At 38.0% G+C, this 12,685-nt stretch overlaps 1 protein-coding gene across 1 annotated transcript; it reads left to right on the top strand.

The window, feature by feature from the left end:
* Nucleotides 1-3,412: 3,412 nt before the first annotated feature.
* Nucleotides 3,413-12,406, top strand: FGF20 (fibroblast growth factor 20). Its single transcript, XM_024760008.1, has 3 exons — nt 3,413-3,698; nt 9,104-9,207; nt 11,282-12,406. The coding sequence occupies exons 1-3, from the start codon at nt 3,413-3,415 to the stop codon at nt 11,525-11,527; spliced, it is 636 nt and encodes a 211-aa protein (XP_024615776.1). The 3' UTR covers nt 11,528-12,406.
* The last annotated feature ends 279 nt before the right edge of the window (nt 12,407-12,685 follow it).

Below are 12,685 nucleotides of genomic sequence, written 5' to 3' on the forward strand. Positions count from 1 at the left end.
CTTCCCATGATATCATCACAGCATGTGCAAAAAAATCTTTAGTGTTATCTTTTCCTGTCACGTGACTAGTGCAAACAAAAGAAATCCTTATCTTTTTGTTTCTATTCTGGCCCTTTATAAAATGGCATTAAGCACCATTCAAAACTTACATAGTAAAGGTTTGGTTTGAGGAAAAAAGATTTATTTTGTATTTCAAACAAATTATACTTGCTAAATTATAAAGCAAAAATTTTCCCACCAACTGAAGGTTTCTAGCATTTTACATGTATAGAATACTTTATAGTTTTAAAACCACTTTCCTAGATATTTTTACATTGAAGTCTCATAGCAACCCTTGGCATAGAGAACTAGGCAGGAGTTATATTGTATTTAATTTACAAAAGAGGAAACAGAGGCATTTAGAGAGTTTGAGAAAATTTCTCTGGGATGTAAGACTCTGGACTAAACATTGAACTAGAATCCAGGACATTTTTTTATTCTTTATAAAGTGGATTGTGCCTATTTTATAGCATTATTGGGGTGATCAAGTAAGGCAATGGACTTGAAAATGTTAAAGTTGTACAGAGATAGTAGTTTTATTATTAAAATTTTGGGGCTTTTGTGACTATGGGTAAAATTTCTCTGTATTTTACTATTTTGTATATATATGGATAAACACACACACACATATATATCTATACATATACATGTGACCCAAGAGACTTAAACAGACAGAGAGATATGAATCACACAGCAGGACTTAAATTGTTCGTATGGGGAAATATTTTATAGACTGAACTAGTGCCTCTAGGAGCAAGTGACAATGCTATATAACCATTGCGGAATAATTAACAGCATTACATATTGTACAGAAGTTAGACCTTGAAACAAAGCTCATTAAAAGGTACTTGATCTTAGTTTTAAACCTTTAAGTATCTTCTTTAAAAGTGATCAGTGTATGTACTGGCTACTTTAGTTTTCCCGCTATGAGATTCACACAACTTTGATCTAACTTTCTTTGATTTAACACTGCAATTAAGAAGATTTGGTTCAAAGTAAAAGCTCATTGGTTGATGTTTTCCACTGATGTGATAATGTTTACACAGATGTGCTTTGAAATCTTGATTATGGTGGATTTGGGGGTCCTACCACAAGACAGATTGCTGTTATTTGAAAGGTGAAATAATATGACACTTACCTGGTACAACCTTTAAAACAGACTTAGCTGAGTACATTTCTAAAGTGATTTATCTGTTTATTATTTTTAGCCAGTGTTTTTGTTTTATTTCATATCTATCAACAGTAAATCACTTGCTTTAAGGACTCTTTTATAACTTGATTGCACAAGGGTCAGTACTTAGGACCGCAGTGATGAAAAGGTGTAACTTTACCTACTTTAAAGCACCTGCCAATTAATTAGCAAAAATCCCTTCAGAGCAAATAAAATAAAGCAGTCCCATCCATCTGCACTCCCAAGTTTAGGCCTTTGCTAAACAGACCATGAAACAGGACTGAAAAAGTAATCTTTAGTGATTCCCTCAAACTTTTTGCTCAGGGTAAGCACAAAAATCTGCCAAATGATTCTCAACTCTTCTGCCACTGAAAAATTTTAACTTAAAGATCTTAAATTTAACTAGTGGTACAAAACCAAAGTTTTAAGTTTTAAATGGATGTGTATGCAGCTCCTTCACCTCAATGACTTTTGATTTCACAAATATGCACGGGCAGTCCCACATTTTACTAGCGACTTTTTGCGTCTGAAAAACACATCAAGAATCAACACCGTTCTCCATTTAGTTGTTTTTATAATTCAAATGTGAACAACCCCCAAAATCTAGTCTTAAAGAAAATGCAACTAAGAACAGGGAAGTGCTCTTAGATTGGATAATGGCCCCAGAGCCCACTCATCATTTATGACACTATTACAGATACTCATTTTCTATTCGTGGCAAATATAAGAATGTAACCCATCTCTTTTCAGCCTAGTTGGATTTACTCTTAATCCCTAGATTCATAATTATATTACGTTACTATATTAAGTTGATTAGGCATGGACATATATACACTACCAAACGTAAAATAGATAGCTAGTGGGAAGCAGCCGCATAGCACAGGGAGATCAGCTCGGTGCTTTGTGACCACCTAGAGGGGTGGGATAGGGAGGGTGGGAGGGAGGGAGATGCAAGAGGGAAGAGATATGGGAACATATGTATATGTATAACTGATTCACTTTGTTATAAAGCAGAAACTAACACACCATTGTAAAGCAATTATACTCCAATAAAGATGTAAAAAAAAGTTGATTAGAAGTTCACAAACTTAGCACACAACTTTAAATTTCCATATAGATATAAGGCAATCTTGGTTGTATTTTGTGCTACCTGAGTAAAGATAAACATTAAAGAGAACCTGGGAAGGGGGAGGGGGTGTTCCTAACCTAACCTTGATTATGTAAAGAAAATTCCCCATCTAAATGATAAAAGAAAAGAGTAATGCTTGTACATTTTATTAGTGTTTTAAAATTAGTGAGTTAAACTGTCAAAGCTTTGATTTTCCTTTCATGTGTGTCTGGGCAGGTCTAAGCCTCAGGTAACGCCCTTTTTCCTTCTCCCTCTCTTACCTTTCTTTGCACCTGTCCACTGTAGGCTCCCAGCAGCTCCCAAGGAGTCCAATTCTCCTCTTCTCTCCTTTTCCTCCTCCTACACATCCCCTCCTCCCCGCCCCCGCTCCCAGTTCCCTCCCTTCCCCCCTTCCCTTCTTCAATATACCTGCCAAGCTGGGCTCCTTTTAGCAGCGATCTATCACTGCAAAGGAGCTCACATCAAAGGCAATCGCACGGCCGCAGCAGAACAGCATCACGGTTGTTCCAAAGACAACCCCAAAGAGCGGCCTTGACTGCGCCTCCCCGAAGTTGCTGGCCAGCTTTGGCCAAGTGCGGGAATGATTTTTGCGACTGCATGGATAGAGAGCCGTCAAGGGTCCCTTCTGGTCACTTCCGAAGAGCAAAAACGTGAGAGGAGGCCGGTTTAAGATTTCAAACAGAACCTCCCCAGCGAGCATGAAAGGACTTGATTAGCATATGTCAAGAGGACCCGCATATATACTGTGTGTATGTACACAGGACTCTGATCCGTTTGCGGAGTTGGAGCCCCAGGCCCAGCCCCAGTATTGGCAGCGGCAGCTATAGATGTTTCTGCAAAGCCAGCAACCGGCTCCCACCTACCCCAGGAGAGAAGATCGCTCCAAGACAGTGAAAGCCTCCCTGCTCTCAGTGCAAAGTTCATCCAGCGACCTCACGGGACTAACCGGGCCTTAGCTTGTTTGAGCTTGTTTTGCTATAATTTTTCTCCATTCACCTCCCCATCCCTGCTCCATTTTTTTTATTGGGGGTCTTTTGTTTTCCGGATCCGCCGCCTCTCCCTCCGGCCGCCCCATGGCTCCCTTAGCCGAGGTCGGGGGCTTCCTGGGCGGCCTGGAGGGCTTGGGCCAGCAGGTGGGCTCGCACTTCCTGCTGCCTCCTGCCGGGGAGCGGCCGCCTCTGCTGGGCGAGCGCCGGGGCGCGGCGGAGCTGGGCGCCCGCGGCGGGCCCGGGGCTGCGGAGCTGGCGCACCTGCACGGCATCCTGCGCCGCAGGCAGCTCTACTGCCGCACCGGCTTCCACCTGCAGATCCTGCCCGACGGCAGCGTGCAGGGCACCAGGCAGGACCACAGCCTCTTCGGTACGTACCGGCACCCCGCCTCCCGCGCTCCTCTGCTCCCCCTCTTGCGTCTCCCTCCCCGTTCGCGGATGGAGTCGGGACTACGTGGGGCCGGGAGCCCCCAGAACCCTTCCAGTGTGAGGTGCTGGCCTGGGCTGCTGGGCGGCCAGCGAGGCACCGGAGGACTTTCCCCGCCCGCGGGCCGCCGCGGTTGCCGGCAGGCCTGCTGCTCCAGACGCTGAGGGCAGGAGGAGAAAGGGGGGTGCTCCGCCCGCACCTGGCTGCCCTGCCCTTCCTGCTGCCTGGGACACCGAGCCCTGGACTCGGAGCCACATCTTTCCCGCACTCCTTACCTCGCAGGCAGTTTTTTGTTTTTGTGTTCAAAATCCCTATTATTTTCTCCTACTTCCTCTCATATTTCTCCTTAACAAAAGTTAACAACCGGAAGCTTCTTTAAACCTGCCCTGCAGCTGTGCAGTTGATGAGTCTCCCATGGCTACTGCTCAAAGGATAGCTCTAACATAGGAGGCGAGCTTTTACGTGTCTACCTAGAGAACCATAAATGTTCACCTGGAAAGGTAACAGATTAACTTTCCGTGGGCACCATCGCTACTGTCAGGCTCACCTGCCTGCAGTTCTCAGCGCTCTTAAAGTTTGGTGAGGGAAAAAAAAAAAAAGCTTATCCGGCTACTGAGCATGCCCAGTCCTTCAGCCAAGATCCTCTTTAGAAATTGTGAAATCTGAAAGCAAAGATCTTGGTATTGACCTTAGGTAAGAGGAAATGGGGAAGCGAAAGAAGATACGGGTGGGAACACAAAGGGACGTATTTCAGAATACCTCCAACAGTGCCTGGGAGCAGAAGGGGTTAAAAGAAAGAAACAAAAACAAAAAAACCCAAATGATTGTTAAGGCAGATTGTTAAGACGCTAGATTGGGAAACCATAAGGTCTCGATTGTTAATTACCCCCTAACTACCTGGGTGACTAGCACGTGCCCTCACCGGTCTAAGCCTTAGTTTTCTTGTCTGTACAATGAGGTTAAATCAGGTGATTCTCTCAAGATGCTCTCCTGTTCTAACAGCCCAGAATCTTTCCTCCACTGTGGAAGTTTTCATCATATTAGGGTTAACTGGCTAGCGCTCTCAAAGGATTTTGATCATCAAACTTGGGACTTCATTAGAGAATCAGTGTATTTCATTTTAAAGATACCATTTACCTGTCAGCAGCAATGTAAAAGGGCCTAACATAGTGTCAGTTTTCCTTTTCTTTCCTAAGCACTGGAATTCTTTGAGAATCTCTTCTCTGAAGGGCCCTCTCTTATCCTCACCCCTGTTCTTATTTGGCTTTCTTTTTTTTGACTTGTAGTCCTCATTAAAACTTAGGGGAAGTGTAAATCTCAGTTTGAGGGGCATTTGTAACTCTAGATGTAGAAATGATCATGTGGTGGTCATTTGGTAGCACTTAAAGGCTTAGAAAATTAACTTTTTAAAACCCACATGTTTGCAGCTTCCACTGATCTCTTCCAAATTCCCATTGACTATGAGTCCGGAGTGTCATGACCTAGTGGCCCACCTTGGGGTCACTTTCAGAAAGTAGTTTCTAAATTGAGGAGGCTGAGATTCTGAGTCTAAAGAACTTTGTGACACCAGGTGGCTCAGTTCCCTTGCCTGTAAGAATTACTGCATTACAGAAAAACCCTCCAGCTACCAGAAAGATTTAGAAATGAATGCAAATGTGATAATGCCTATAAGTAGAGCAGGTACAAGTTAAGCTTAGGTAATATTCAGACATCTCCCCACCCCACCCCCCCGCACTGGGATACATAGTATAAGCTTGGAAATTCTATGTTTAAGACCCTTATAATTCAACCATAATCTCTCCAATGTCAAGAGTTGCTTCTTCCACTTTGTGTCTCTTTATAAGACTGACTCTACGGGAAGAGATTAGTAAATATTTATAGACTTGATAACATTCATTAAACTGGTATTTTATTTCATTCTTTAATAAATGTTGCATATCAGAATGACCATCGTAGTAGAATTTTTTTTTTTTTGGCTAAAATTTTGTATGCTTATTTAGTAATTGGAAAAATATGACTTGGACTGATGTTTGTGCTGGTTTAAGCCACTCTGTGGTGCAAGGGTACCTATCAGAACAAAATATTTACTGTTACACAAAGGAACGATAACCCAGATTAGCATTGTAGCTTAAAGGAGTAACAACCTCTAGGCTGCATTAGAGTGCATCCTAGTGGCCTGTGATAGCTAAAACATCATAATTTATAATGAGAATGCAGGTGAGAAGAAAGTATACGTACAACATGTGTAATATTATAAGCTTCTCTATATATTTGCCTTCTCTTTTTAGTGCTTCAATTATTAACTATGAAATTATTTTTCTCTCTATAAATTCATTTCTGTGTCATCAAAGTAAGAATTTTGAAAATGCTTAAGATGTGCTATTTGAGATGTTAAAGTAACTAACATTTTTGATAATTTATACTAATTTGGCTACGATTCAATAAAAAATTCAGAATACTGTGTTTTAAAATTTCAAAACCACATCAATAGAATATAAACAAAAAGATCCCAGTAAGGTTTAAAAATTTTCCTATCTGAGTTAGCTCTGTATTTATAATAGAGTTTTCCTGCACAGTTGTACAGTAGGAAGATTTTACCTAATACATAAACCTGGAATCATTACTTAAAAAAAAAAAGTTTAGCCTGAGATCAAACATATTCCTTTAAAGACCTTTCTTTTATTCTCCCCTATTCTCCATAGATTTGTCTGATGTGGTTGCATTGTGGGTTGACTCACCTCTTTATTATGATTTTTAAAAAGGCTGGCTTTGAAAATGATACCAAAAAGACAAAGTACCTCCAAGTATTTTTATGGGACACTAGGCATTAGAAAATCTATCTAAAATCTGTGATTACCTCTTAAGGAAAGCTTTTCATGTCTACTCTTTGTTAAAGAATTAGCTTAGTTGCCACCTCATATTATAAATAAGAAAGACTTGTCAAATCTCATTTAAGAATCAAATGATTACAAATTACTGTGTGGTATACTATTTCCTTGTGGAGAAAAAACGATCAGAATTTAAAAGGGTGGCTAAAATCTTTAAGAGGAATATGAAAAGGACATAACTTTTTCCCATCAGCCCCTATGAGCCATTGCAAAATTATTTCGACCTTGTTATATGTATATGAGGCTTTGGATGTCGGTTAATGAAGTTGAAGCTATTGAATGTAATTATTCTAAGAATATATATAATTTCTTGTCTTTCTACAATTACATATTTTTTGACAACATAACGGCATTATTTTAAGATGAGAATTAAAGTGTAAGTGGTTTGCAATTTAGTTTTGCAAGAAAAATGGATACTTTATAAGATCTGTTTTATAATTGATTTATATGGAAATGAATCTCGTATTGTACTTGAAAACTAGTTCTATTATACAGTCTAATCAGTTAATCAGTTCCTGTTCTTTGAAAGACAAGAGCATCTTAACGTAAATCAGATACTTAAAGAGAATTAAGTTACAAGTGAACTGCAGTACACTTCTCAGTTTGAATGTAACATTCATTACAACTTCAAGTAATTATACATTTGTAAGTATATCTGGATGAAATTCCATTAACGTATCTTCTTCTACCAATCATGTTTTGGGCCTATATTTTTGTTTCTAACAGGAATCACTCACTAATGAGCTTGGCAGTACATTTTATTTTCCTTTACTTCCCACCTCTGTATCAGTCATTATAATGGCTATCCTATGAGGTCTGTATCTTCCTACTATATCTTACCTCCTCTCTGCCTTAGACTCTCATACAGGGACAGTGACTCTTTCAAGCCACTTAACAGGCAATTTAGCAGTACGATATTGTTGCTGTAAGATCCTTGTTAGCTCTAGTGCTTTACATGACCTCCTAATAGTTTGCAAGAGCTCATTTGAGCTCTTCAGAATCTATGTTTAGAGCTTAAGCATCCATGTTTCTGCCAAAGAGTGAATTAGGATCTGGACAGAATTGAGACCTCCATATATGCAAAGAGCCAGATTTTGTACTTTCCTTTGGCCTTGGGAACGTCATGTGTCCAAACAAGAACTTGTATAATCAAGAAATGACTTAGGATCAAGAGCCAGTCTAAATGGTACACATTTATACTGTTTGTAGCACTTAAGAGGGAGTGAAGGGGTGAAGGTAGAAAGCTATTGAGGAAGGCAGTTCCAAGCATAGAAAGTACGTCTATATACTTTTTCACCAAAGAGTCTAAAGAGAAGAACAAGACAAAGACATTAGTCCAAAGGTTAGTGTGTACAGAGAAAAAGAATGATGCAGAGGGAAGCATTAAGGTTTTTTGTTGTTGTTGTTTTTGTTTAACTATGGTGTATTAAGAGTACTGAGTGGAGAGTTTTCGGTACTAATTTACCTATAGATAAATGAAAATAATTCTGGAAAGTTATTGAAAGCAAAATCTACTTGCATGCTAAATTCTTGGTATTTGTCTATTACATTTCATGAATTATAAAGTCCTTTTACATCTTTGAACCATAAAATTTATTTTTAAGGATCGTGGGACAGGAAATAGCATATTATATAATCTGTAAATTTCGAAACTACTGTCTTGTCCTCAAGAAGCACTGTTTTGAAGTACAAACATTGGATTAGGGCTCAGAAGATGTGAGTTCAAGTATCTGTCCTATTAATTACAAATATCATGTCTTTAAGCAAGCCTCAGTTTCTTTATATGTAAAATGGGATAGTAATATCTTCTATGCTTATCTTAGGAGGTTGTTTTTGAGGACCAGATAGAAAGTACTGATAAAAATAGAAGCCCTTTATAAACTACAAAATACTAATACACCCATATAAGGTATACTGGCTGCTGCTAGAAAAAAATTTACTTGATTCATAGTAAGCAAAAACAAAGCAAAACAATTAATAGAACATGGTTGTAGTTAATAGAATCAAGGAGGAGAATTATGAACACCTCTATTATGTACTAATTTTATGGTAATAATAGCTTCCATTTATTGGGTGCCTAAATGTGTTAGTCTCTACCACTCTCCTGTAAGGAAGCATTTCACCCATTTTGCGTATGAGGAAATTGAAGTTCAAAGAAGACAAATGACTTATGTAGACTAATCAGTAAGTTACTGAACTGGATTCAAACCCAGGTCAGTCTGGTTTAAGGTTTTACACCCTTAACATTTTATCATGATGAACAATTTTTGGTTTTTTAGTTTTATTCATCTGTAAAATAGGAAGCTCTTCATAATGACAACTGTACATCACTTTTCAGTTTACAAAGGACTTCCACATACATCATTATATTTAGCAATTTGATCTACTGCTCTTTGGAAGATTTTCATTAGTCGTATGTTCTCTAATAAATGCAAATCATTATTTTGTTTATAAATTCAGGTATCCTGGAATTCATCAGTGTGGCAGTGGGACTGGTCAGTATTAGAGGTGTGGACAGTGGTCTTTACCTTGGAATGAATGACAAAGGAGAACTCTATGGATCAGTACGTATTTTTAAAAAAATTATTGTAATTCATTAAATAATGACTATCCATTTTATAAGTAAAATAGCTACCGATTATGCATATCAGAAGAAATACATAAACAACATACTTAAGTAGAAATTAAAAATCTAGATCCTGATAAATTTCCATATGTCTAGGCAGTAGTATAGCAACTCACTTTCATTTCTTTTTTTTTTTGGCTGCGTTGGGTCTTTGTTGCTGCGTGTGGGCTTTCTCTAGTTGCTGTAAGCAGGGGCTACTCTTCCTTGCAGTGCGTGGGCTCGTGGGCTCAATAGTTGTGGCTCGCCGGCTCTAGAGCGCAGGCTCAGTAGCTGTGGCACATGGGCTTAGTTGCTCCATGGCATGTGGGATCTTCCTGGACCAGGGATCGAACCAATGTCCCCTGCATTGGCAGGCGGATTCTTAACTACTGTGCCACCAGGGAAGTCCCCTCACTTTCATTTCTTAAACCCTAAAACTTTATTGCTTTTAGCTCACTAGTTTTTTTCTGCCCATTATCCTGGGACCAGAGACAGAAAAATGAGAGCATTTTCTTCTTGCCGTGTTAGATTCTTTTCATCTTTACATTCATTTAATATAAATTTTCTCTACCTATTATTACCTTCATAGATAAATATACATCACTGACTTGCTGACCTTTGCAATATAGGAAATGAATGAATGAAATCTTAGGATACCTTAAACAATAACAGAAAATGGCAACCACACTAGCTGGACCATATCTGCAGACTTGATAATTACAGTAGCCATGCTCTTACTCAGAGTTGCATTGGGCAAGTTTTAACTTATCACTGGGGATAAGTGCACACATCTGTAGGTCTACTATAAATGTTTTAAATATGGAACTTACAGTAAACTTTTCAAGTTAATACTTCATCAGTGTAAGGTTTTTTTAATTTTCTTTTCTTTTCTTTCCTTTTTTTTTAACAACAAAGCAGCAAAAACAACACAAGAATTAGAGCAACAGGATAATATAAAACTCAACCTGCAGTACTATGTAGATCTTTCGCTTTCACTGTATCATTTTTTATTTGTTCGCAGTTGCTATATAATTGTAAGAAAATTGTTAAAGTGTAAATGTGGGCCACTCCCACCCATTCTCTCATGTGAAATCCCTTCTTAAAGTTGAAGTCTCTGTAGCTATTTCCGAAGAGAATTTACTTTTATGATTTAGCAGATGACACTATCTGGTACCTTCTTTTTTCTTAAAATCTCAATTGAGACCACAATATACAGTTAGAATCTCAATATACACTGAGGAAAATCGGTTATCATATTTCAGTAAATGGTACTCCACTTAATATCTGTCCTTCTAAGGGCAACACTTGCCCTTTCCGGGCTTTCTGTCAGCTCAGAAGAAAGAGAAATAATGCATTGTGTAATCTCCTAAGAGTAGAATTACAATTGAAAGAGAAAAACATGCACATAATCTTCCTTCTTCATGTATGTGTCAGATTAAAAAAGCAACTGTAGTCTACCCCTTGGGATAATATACAGTCCATCTTGAAAAGACAAGAAATCACTGGGCTTTTTACCTAATAGTAATATCCAGATATGTTAATTGTGGGGATTATGTCATCAAACAATAAATTCATAAAGGGAAGATATATGACTTGGAGTGATGATCTTGAGTTAGGAATTTGAACGTTAGCAAGGTCTTGAAACGTTTCAAGGTGGTAGTGGAGATTTGCTGTGTAGAACTTTGACATCTAATGATGGAACAAGATAAACTACAGGCCTATTTGGCAGTGATGGTGATGGAAGGGAGGTCAAATGGAGCATGGGCAAGTTTAGAATATTTACTGTTTGAAAATAAAATTGAGAATTGACATTTAACTTAGAGTTCTGTAAACTAAACTGCTGGATGGAGTCACCTGGGAGAAAGAATTCCAGATAACATGAGAACTAAAACAGAACAAAGCAAAAACAATCTACCCTCTCTCCTTCTTTGACAAGGATATAGTTATAGGCAAAGAAATAGAGAGTTGAGTCTTTTCTAAGGAAATTCTCTTAAAGATATCTTTTTCAATGGCAGTTATCTTCTCTCTTTTAGGAGAAACTGACTTCTGAATGCATCTTTAGGGAGCAATTTGAAGAGAACTGGTATAATACCTATTCATCCAACATATATAAACATGGAGACACTGGCCGTAGGTATTTTGTGGCACTTAACAAAGATGGAACTCCAAGAGATGGTGCCAGATCTAAAAGACATCAGAAATTTACACATTTCCTGCCTAGACCAGTGGATCCAGAAAGAGTTCCTGAACTGTACAAGGATCTACTAATGTACAGTTGAAGGGTGATAGTGTCTTTACTGAAGAACCAAACTACAACTATTCTTTCTTATTACAGTTTGCATCATAATATAATAACACAGGAAGACCTTCAGAATGTTATGGAGTCTATTTTCCACTGGGAGACTGAATTTGGAAAGAATATTGAGAACAAACAAACAAAAAATATCTTGACTTGAAGTAGATCAAGATGTCTCTTTACAAGTGGACTAAGTTCCCTCGGGTACACTGGCTCTGTCCTCACTTGTAGATTGAAGCTGAAAATCTGTTAAACTGTGGGTAATGGGAACCCCACCTAGTTTGCTGCTGGTGCCTCGCCTCTCTGGAGTTTGTTTACTTTAAAAGTTACATTAAAAATAGATACTTCATGTTGAAGAGATGTATTGACATAGTTGGCCAAGATCATTGCTACATAAATTTTGAGAACCTTGTAGGATTTTGCAGGTTACGGCATTTTATGTAAAAAATTTGGGTGAAACATGGACTGTGAAACATGCCACACCAAGACGGAACATTTTTTTTAAAAAGGATGGACCTATTTATACATTTTCAGTCTGCAAATATTTATTATATATATTTATTTATTAAAGAGTTTATTTTTTACTAGTATATGAAGATAATACAATAGAAAAAAACAACAAAAATTTCTTTATCGTGCCATTACTTTGTTGTGATGTCTTGGGCTGTAAAGAAGACATCATTATTGCTACACATTAAACATAGAATAAGATCTTGAATTTCTTTTTAAAAATAAAGTATAGCATAGATTATATTTTTTTGCAGTCAATTGCCTTCTAAATGTAACATTGGTTTCTTTGGCCTAGAAAAATGCTGTATCAATTTGTATTGAATTCAACACACATTCAAAAAGGGAATTAAACATTTTAATTTTTGTGTTTTGGTTTCATTCCTTTTCAGGTGGAGTTATTCTACTTATAGGACATATTTTTAAAGTGACAAAATTCTGAGTTCCTAGAGAAAAGCTTGATATTTAGAGAACTTCTAATGGTGAAAATTATTGGACATTATAAGCCATTTATGCTTACTTATTTTCTTAGTCTGGCAAAGCCCATTTCTTTTCACCCACTATGATCACAGAAAGAATGTGTCTTTGTGGTACCACCATTAATAATAGTAAGGCTTCATCTACCTATCCGAGT

Source organism: Neophocaena asiaeorientalis, unplaced genomic scaffold, assembly GCF_003031525.2.
Source record: "Neophocaena asiaeorientalis asiaeorientalis breed wild unplaced genomic scaffold, Neophocaena_asiaeorientalis_V1.1 scaffold521, whole genome shotgun sequence".
In the NCBI taxonomy this organism is placed as follows: Eukaryota; Metazoa; Chordata; class Mammalia; order Artiodactyla; family Phocoenidae; genus Neophocaena; species Neophocaena asiaeorientalis.